Source organism: Lactuca virosa, chromosome 3 (genome assembly GCF_052849685.1).
Source record: "Lactuca virosa cultivar CGN04683 chromosome 3, Lactuca_virosa_CGN04683_v6, whole genome shotgun sequence".
Classification (NCBI taxonomy): Eukaryota; Viridiplantae; Streptophyta; class Magnoliopsida; order Asterales; family Asteraceae; genus Lactuca; species Lactuca virosa.
The window spans coordinates 94,106,266-94,115,478 of NC_136428.1; the positions used below are offsets into that span (position 1 = coordinate 94,106,266).

The window sequence follows — 9,213 nt, forward strand, 5'->3', positions numbered from 1 at the left end:
CTTTGGTTATGGATTTGTTAAGTTGGTGAATCTATATATGTTGTTTTTTTGTTAGGGAACAGACTAATAGACCAAAGAAGAAAGCAAAATCCGAAATCCTAATTGTAACCCGTAGATCTCTAAGAAACCAAGGAGAAAAGGCAGAATCTATAGGTTTAATAGACAATTTCTACAAAGCACCTAAGAAAAAAAAATCGCCCAAATCAAAAGTTGCGCCTGAGAAATCCGCTCTAAAATTGAAGCCACTTAGTACGAGAGAAGTGAGTTTTTCTTCTAAACCGGATGAACCACTTGTCAAGAGGATTTTGAGAGTATCTAAGGAGTCGCGATCAAAAGAGGTAAACAAGAATACTGGAATTAGGGTTAGATCTTCGATTGATTTGGAGTCGATGAAGTTGATTCCAGAAAATATTGCTAGTGTTGTAACTGACAAGATACTGTTAGTTAAATTCTTTCCATCTGCAGATATGAGGATGATTATTGTGGGGAACATTTTTGGAGAGCTAGGGTTTTGGAAATTGTTTTCAATAAGTAGGAATTAAAAGATATGTGTGTGTATGCATCTGAAATTCTGCAACAAGAACGACTCTACAAGATGAAGATCGGACCTGAGTTTTGATGAACACGATGAAGATCAAATATGGGTTTGTTCTTGAAATGGAGGTTGAAGATAGAAGAGAACAAGAAACAAGAACACGTAATCGTTTTTCAATTCCAAATCAAAGCATATCATTTAGTGTCTGTATATGTGTGTTTGTAATTACAATGTGTGAAATTGTGTGGGTTTTCTTGAGGAAGAAGACGATCAGAGAGAGAGAGAGAGAGAGAGAGAGAGAGAGAGAGAGGTGGGTCCTTTATTATTTTTTAATTGTTAAAATAAATAAATAAATAAATATTAAATTAAAAAAATGAAATAAAAATGAAAAATAAATACCCCAAGGGTATTATAGTCATTTCAATTTTTGGAGGGACTATTTTCATATACAAACTAGTCCAAAAGGACCACAAAGCCAAAAAAGTCGTGGTTTGGATTAAAACTTCATAACAATGCATAGCACAGGGACCATTTTTGCAATTTTATCTTTTATTATATATAAACTGTGAAAACCCGAAATTTTCTATCCGGTAAAGCCAATCAATCCAATCAAATGTCAGACTTGTTTATGCTATCTTTTAGCATTGTTAAGGGTCTGTTTGAGTGTTCTAAGCCTAGTACACTTAAGGATTGTATGTAGGGGTGAGTCAGCTTAAGTTCATTGGGTTGCAAAAGAGCCGGAAACTCCATCACAAGGAGTTTACGGCCGCAAACTAGAGTTTACGGCCGAAAACTCTTGGTGGCCGTGAACTCCTATGATAAGTATAGATTTCCTTCATTTGTTCTTCATTTCTCACATCTTCAAGTCACGAAAACTCATTCTCTCTCAAGTATCATCAAGAACACTCCCATTTCTCTTCATTTTTGTAAGTGATTCTTCCATTGTTTCTTAATATCCTTCTTGATCTTGTAAAACCCTTTGATTTCATCCATGAATTCAACTCTTTTGGGTTAGATCTTCAAATCATCAATCTTTTCACCAACAACACCAAGAACACCTACTTGTTCTTGGGCCGTAAACACCCTAAAGTCATCCAAAGTGTGAGTATTTCTTCTATCATCTAGTTATCCATAAGAAACACTTGATTCCTAGCTATGAAACAAGCAATTAGTGCATAATCCTCAAGAGTTTACGGCCGTAAACTCTCCTTTGGCCGTAAACTCAAGTGTGGTCGTGAACACATCTTGGTGTGGCCGTAAACTCCCTTTCATACAATCACATGTGATTGTAACACTTCATTTCAAGTGTTTCCTAGTCCCTAAGGTTGTTTCCTTGCATGTTAGTTGTTTTAAACACTAATTACATGCCTATATATGCCATTATATGTCATTTAGGACTCGTTTGTATCTCAGGAATTCATTCGTGGAACTTCTCATCCTTACACGAATCTTCAATTGAATCACCCACATAAGGTGAGTTCATACCCCTATAATCAATCTTTTAAATGTTTTAAATGCTTTTAAGGGGGGGAATACAAGTTGAACACAATGATATTGTGTAAATGTTATTTGTGATAACCATCATTTTAAAGGATTTCTTATGCTTTTATAAGTGATCAAATCATTTCAAAAACTCTTTTAAAGTTATGTTAGATTGTTGTTTATAAAACTCTGCTTTTAAAGTACAATCATAACTCAGTAGATAATCGAGTCTTTTCTACAAATCAGAGACAGTTCAAAACAAACATAATAGTAAACTATAATAGATATAGTTTAGGGGTTCAGAACATACGATAACAAGAAAAGAAAGGAACATACGATAACAAGAACAAGAACAAGATAACATTTATGTGGGACTACTTCACGGCTTAGCAATATACTTGTTAGGTCGCGTTTTGTAACCAGAGTCTCCTAGAGGGAGAACGGACATTGTGTGTATAGATCTATATGGGACTGACAAGCCCGCATCCCGACTATTCGCTACAGTTTGGCCGGCAGGCCAAGGGGTGACAAATGTCACATCAGTTTCGACGCCAGCAGGTCGTCGTGTTTAACACTTCTCGATCAGTATGGTTATAATCACATCACATCTTAACCTTAATTAACAAACTAATTTTAAGGTAGTTAGTGTTTCAGTAGTTACTTTTTACTACATTACTGAATACTTTCAATTTCTCATTACATTCGTACAGTGATCTCCTCACATAAAAGGTAATGCAAACTATTTTCTAGTAAAGATAGTCTTAAACTTGGAAGGGGGCCTATAATGCTAACTTTATGATTCCTCGGTAGATACATCAGGGATATATATTAATCGGGTCTGGTAGACAGTAGAATGTGTGCTTTCCGCTTCATTTCCTATTCCTTGTTTGGTTGTGGGCTTAGAGCAGATTCACCCAGTCTACTATCTATTCGATCTTAGCTATATATATATATATATATATATATATATATATATATATATATATATATTCCGTATACACCAAGTAATCATAAGGAGTACCAGGTATGGGTAAGGTCATAGCATACAAATTCAGTATACCGTTTTCTAGTACAAAAACATACTTTTCAGATAGAACATTTAGTAGGCTAAACTAGAAACTTATCAGTAAAAAGGTTTAATTCATTTTATTAAACCAGTATAAATTAAAGGACCTTTAGTGGTTAATTCTATAATACCTTGGTTTATACATCAGGGTTATATATAATTAATATCCGATAGGCAGTTGGATGTGTGCTTTCCGCCTTACTTCCTGTTCCTTGTTTAGTTGTGGGCTTAGGGCAGATTCACCCATTTAACTGTCCGTTCGATATTAGATTATATATAACTTGTATAAAATAAGTGATTATAGAAGGAACTATTGTGGTTACCATTTTTACAAAAGGAAATATTTGATTTTCTTAAAGAATGTTTTCATTAAATATAAAGAACTATTACAGTTAACTCCGTAAGTAACAAATGAATACGTCAGGGTTATATACAGTGAAGATCTAACAAACAATGGGATGTGTGACTTCCGCCTCATTCCCTGTTCCTTGTTTGGTTGTGGGCTTAGGGCAGATCCACACAACCGATTGTCTGTTTACTCTAAAATTGTATATAACTTGTATCCATTTAGTACTCATAGAAGGAATTGTTGAGTCATTTTTACTTTCAATCATCATATCAGAAAATATAGGATTTTCTGGAGGAACAGGCGAACTTTTCTAAAAGAATTTACAACTTAGTTTTCACCACTTAAATACTTATGAACTCACCAGCTTAAATGCTGATCTACTCTTTCTAAATAACTTGTATTCTCAGGAAACTAGTAGACAGGTGTGCACTGGGATTCAGAAGATGGAGTATAGTAGCTTCATGTCTTGTTTTGTTATTTACTTTTGGAGTCTAACTTTTGTGAACCACATACTTTGTAAACACTTTCATATAAATGAAATGGTTGTTTGTTACTTTGATTACTATGATGCATGTGTTGTGATACTAAACATGACGTCCTCCGCCCCCGAACGTTTCCGCCGTTCCGGTTTGGGGATGTGACATAAACTTTAATGAAAAAATTGCAAGTTTGGTCCATGTGGTATGTAAAAAAATGGATGTTTGGTCCAAAATATTTTGGAGTTGCACCACTCATTCAAAATAGGAACTTCACTGCGGTTTTGGTCCCTCAAAAACTTAAGAGGAATTGAAATGACCGATTTACCATTAATATTTTTTATTTTCTTATTTTTTATTTACTTTAATATTTTTTTATTTTTCTTTTATAACATCAATTAAAAAAACAAAGAGAAAATACAATACCACACCACCTCTCTCTCTCTCTCTCTCTCTCTCTCCCTCTCTCTTTCTCTCTCTCTATCTATCTCTCTCTCTCTTTCATAAACACACAAACATCCACCCTTATCTTTATCCCTCATCTCAAAGATTCATCTGCCTCCTCCCCTTTATATCCTCTCCGCCGACAGTAGCGTCTCTGACGACCACAGACGTCGTCGAAAACTATCTGTAACGTCCCAATATTAAGACCAATGTTTTTTTTAAATTAATGAAACTATTATCCAAACATCATCATAAAACCATGGAGGAACAAAGTGTATCAAATACATGAAAAACATCAGAGTAATCATACAATGCGGAATGAGGTGGTGTGTGCACTGCAATCATCCCAGGCTCTTCCCCTTCGAACTAGAAGTACCTGAAAACATAAATCGAAAACCGTAAGCACAAAGCTTAGTGAGTTCCCCAAAATACCACACACCATACATAATAAACACATAATGGGCCAATTCAACTACTCAAAAGGTCCAAATCCTAAATGGCAACCTAAAGCCCAATTTATGGCCAAATCTTCCAAATTGGGCCCAAAACCCATCATTAGCTTAAATCCAAGGAAGCCCAAGACACTAGTCCAAAGTCCAAAACAGAAGTCTAATGGCCCAACAAGGCCCAAACTTACAACCCCAAACTATGGCCCAATACTGAGGATTGCCTAAGCCCAAAAGCCCACCTGCTGAGTACGTGCGGCGTACTCAGCTCATACGCCCAACGTACGCCCCTGACCACTAGTCCTCCTCATTAAGCACTTAAATGTTAAGACCTTTTTCCAAACTCTCAGATATGGTTCCTAAGGGTGACTTATCACGTAAAGTTGGCAACTTTACACTCATGCATGGCTTAATGGGACTCAAAGCTCAAAAAGGGGTTTAATAAAGATCTTAATACATGCATGGACCAAAATGCTCCATAAAGTTTGCATTTTTATGAACATAGGGCCTAAATGGAGCTAAGATATAGCATCCATTGCTTCAGGACTAGATCAAAGCTCATCTTTAACTCAAAAGACTCAAAAACGCACAAATAACACCATAGACTAAATCTAACACAAATCATCATCAAGGTGAGAGCTTTTGACCTCAAAAGGCTTGCAAGTTTGAAGTAAACCATGGATCTACAAGCTCAAGCTATCCTTTTAATCAACCACCAAGAGTTCTTCTTCTTCTTTGTAACACCCATAAAAATCAAGCCAATTTAAAACTTTTTCAAACATCCAAAAGCCATTAGTTATTAAAAAAGGTTTTCAAAATAGTTTAATATCAGAGTATCCCAGAAACCATAAGTCCAAAACACAAGGATGTGTACCATCACGCCTTCCCCTTGCCGAGATATCTGAAGCACCTGAAACAATAAACTGAAACCGTAAGCACAAAGCTTAGTGAGTTCCCCCAAAATACCAACTTCATATAACCATAATCATATCATATAAACAAACACATAACATCATGCATAATGAGCCTTCAGCCTGACTGGACCGCCTCACAGGCCTTCAGTCTATCTGGACCGCTCTCCGAGCCTTCGGCACGTCTGGACCGCCTCGCAGGGCCTTCAGCCTATCCGGACCGCTCGTCGGGCCTTCGGTCTGACTATCATACCCTCCTGGGTTTGTAGTCTATCCGGTCCGTCCTGGGTATGTTGGCGTTTAGCACAAAGAAGGACCGCCTCAACCTATCACCAATCAAAACAAACATGTGCACATAACTATCATATCCTAGCATAACACATATAACAATCAAACCGATCTAACATATCATATAGCATAGCAACATCCTATAACCAGGACACCGACCTAACCAGGTCAATAAGCATAAGCATATCCCCATCCTAACTACCAGGATGTAAATCAATAACATATCATGCCATAATCCGGATACAAATCCATAAAGGGTCGGCCGTGGTGCGTTAGACCCTGTTGATATAGTGAGGATAACTCACCTGGCACTGCTCTGCTGGTTGATAGATTCCCGAACTGCCAACATCAAACAATACCCAATTAATAATTGGGTTCCAAGCCCAAGGTCCAACTCACACCCCAAAGGCCCAAAAGTCAAGTAATGGGCCAAAGCCCAACATATGGCCCAATTTTCCAAATTGGGCCCAAACCTCTACATGGTCTTACCCTAAGGCCCATCCAGTTATTCTAGTCCAAACTCTTGGTATTCCCATGGCCCAATATCACATAATCATCAAGGCCCAGTTATGGCCCACCTATGGCCCAATTTTCCAAATTGGGCCCAAGTCCTTCACATGGGCCTCATCTTAAAGCTCATCCAATTATTTTGGTCCATTTACTTGTTCTTGGGATAGCCCATCAATATTCCAATCACCAAAGCCCAATAGGAAGGCCCAACTCAAGGCCCAAGTGAAATTAGGGTTTTCACATAAAATGACGATTAGGGTTAAGGGCCTGTTTGATAAGCTGCTGATTGGGTCCGGTCAGCATTTTTGGCTGACTCGGTCCAATCAACTTTTTTGATAAAGGGCTAATAGTGTCTGACCCGGTCCAATATTTTGATTCGGTCCTGAGAATTTGTCCGACTTGGTCCATGGCAAAAAGGAAGCTGACTGAAAAAAACCCTCCTTTTCCCTTTGCCGTTCTCTTTTCCTCGTTCCTTCTTCTTGGCCAATTCTGCGTTAGCGGTATCATCTACATCGATCATCCCTCTAACTTCGCCGTCCCCTTCCAGCGCAGCGCAGCCTCCCAGAGCTCCGGCCTCCTTCCAATTCATACAAGATTGGTGAAATTTCATCTTTTTATCTTATTTTTGATTTCATCCATTGTCATTGGAATTGAATGGTGGATGTGGTATTGGCTCCTCCCGCCTCCAACCCTTCATCCTGTATGTATTTTTTTTGTGATGTTGAAGCATCATGTTATTTGTTGTTTGATTGAAGAGTACGGTCCATGATGATAATTTATCAGATTCTAATTTTGTTATTTCTTCAGGTAACCATTTCATAAAACTAATCTGATTACTTGATGAATTTGATTTGCTTTCGGAATCAACCCCTTTCAATCGTTTATTCAAGCGTTATTAATGCTTTCATTTTTATTGTAATCTTTTAGTTTTTTGTTAACAAAATAATGCTGGTTCTTTTTGGTTTTTAACTGGAAATTTTTAGTATATTCTATTTGATTTTGCTTAGAAATATCAAAACATTATGTGGTTCCTCTGTTTGATTCAATCATATTTTGGTTATTTCAACTTTTTGCCTTTATGCATTTGAAGATTAGATGAGCTTGTGAACAGAAAGCTAGTAACCTGGTCAAACCATAATGATTTTCTCCAAGGCCATATGTGATTGCTTGGCCATGAACTTGTTTTAGTTGCTTCATGTTCTTGCATTTTTCTTGTATTTTTCTAACAACGAGAGGCATCTTCTGGTTGTTGTTGACATTAGCGATCATGATCTTCATTGAGCAAACACTTGCCAATGTCACTCATGGGTACACATTTAACAAACTTTTTTTTTTAATTTAGATTTTAGAACACAATAAATATTTAATTCAATCATATTTTGGTTGTTCTTCCAATTGTTTGTCTTTATGCATTTGAAGATTAGATGAGAAATTGGAATTTATAGTGTTCTTATGTATGACTTTCAACTTTCAAGAGATGAGAAGAGCTTAGGCTTGGTGTTGGATCTCACAGATGGCTAGTTGGCTTCACAGTGGTGTAATCTTCAGTGTTTTTGTTATTGAAGAGCTAAATTATGTAAAAAGTTATACTAATTTTATTGGCCTTTTGTGTTCTTTTTTGTGTGGGGATAATCTATTGTTGAATGTTTTTTATAAAAAATATAATGTTATAACGTAATTGGTAAATCATAATGAAATTATTATAAAAAATGATGTTTGAGGGTAATATAGTCATTTTGCACAGTCAGTCAGATACAAAAACAAACAACAAGTTTCAGTCAGAAGTTAACTCAGTCAGAACTTCTAACCCAGTCAACTTCTAACCCGGTCAGCTCTAACCCAGTTAGCAACTATCAAACGACCCCTAAGTGTTTCTTACTTAAACCATTAAGGACTTAATCCATTAAGTCCAATATTGCCTTAGGTTAACTTGCAAATGATTATTAGTTAATATTTTAAGTTTATTAAATAATTCCAGTATGGGTCCCGATAAATCCCCAAAATTAGGGTTTCATGACAGGTTTTTCAAACCCTAATAAGGGGTTTCAACCCAATACTAGCCCATTAGTCACATGTTGGGGCTTGTAGATCAATAGGGCTTCATTGGGCCCATTCTGTCCAAGCATCCCAAAGGAGTCAAAACGCAAACGAAGCACACCGCCACCCAACACGGCGGCTGGTGGCGGCAGCCACCACCTCACAGTGGTGGTTATAAGTTTTCCTTTTATTACTCTTATACCGATTACAATTTAAAACCCAAAATCCCGAATAAACACACACACACACAACCGCACTGTGGCGGCAGGCGGTGGCCGGAGGTGCTAGCCACCATCTCACGGTGGTGGTGGTGGCTCACTTTTGTTTCCCGTTGACACAAACCACACACACTCTTAATGAAATACAGCAACAGTACACACACACCTAAGTACATAGAAAGAACACACACAACCACCTTCCACGGTGGCTGGTGGTGACGGAGAATGGCAGCAGCAGACCTAGCGGCCACAACACCGTCTCAATACTCTTCTCATGGTCTTTGGTGTACAACGAATCGTGAGCAACATCAGCGACGACATGAATGACGCCGTCCCTACTGACGATGCCCTAACGGTGGTTCTCCGGCTTCAACAGTGGAGGGGCGGCGAAAGAGTGGTAGCACGAAACAGCGGCAGTAGCGGCGCAACGGTGGAAGAGAATGGAGAAGAG

General features: G+C 37.8%; 1 protein-coding gene across 1 annotated transcript in view; it reads left to right on the forward strand.

The window, feature by feature from the left end:
• Positions 1-542, forward strand: part of LOC145163837 (uncharacterized) — a 735-nt gene extending 193 nt beyond the window's left edge. The window contains exon 2 of the mRNA XM_079082587.1: positions 56-542. Coding sequence (XP_078938713.1) covers positions 56-542 — 487 coding nt within the window. The remainder of the gene's footprint in view (positions 1-55) is intronic.
• The last annotated feature ends 8,671 nt before the right edge of the window (positions 543-9,213 follow it).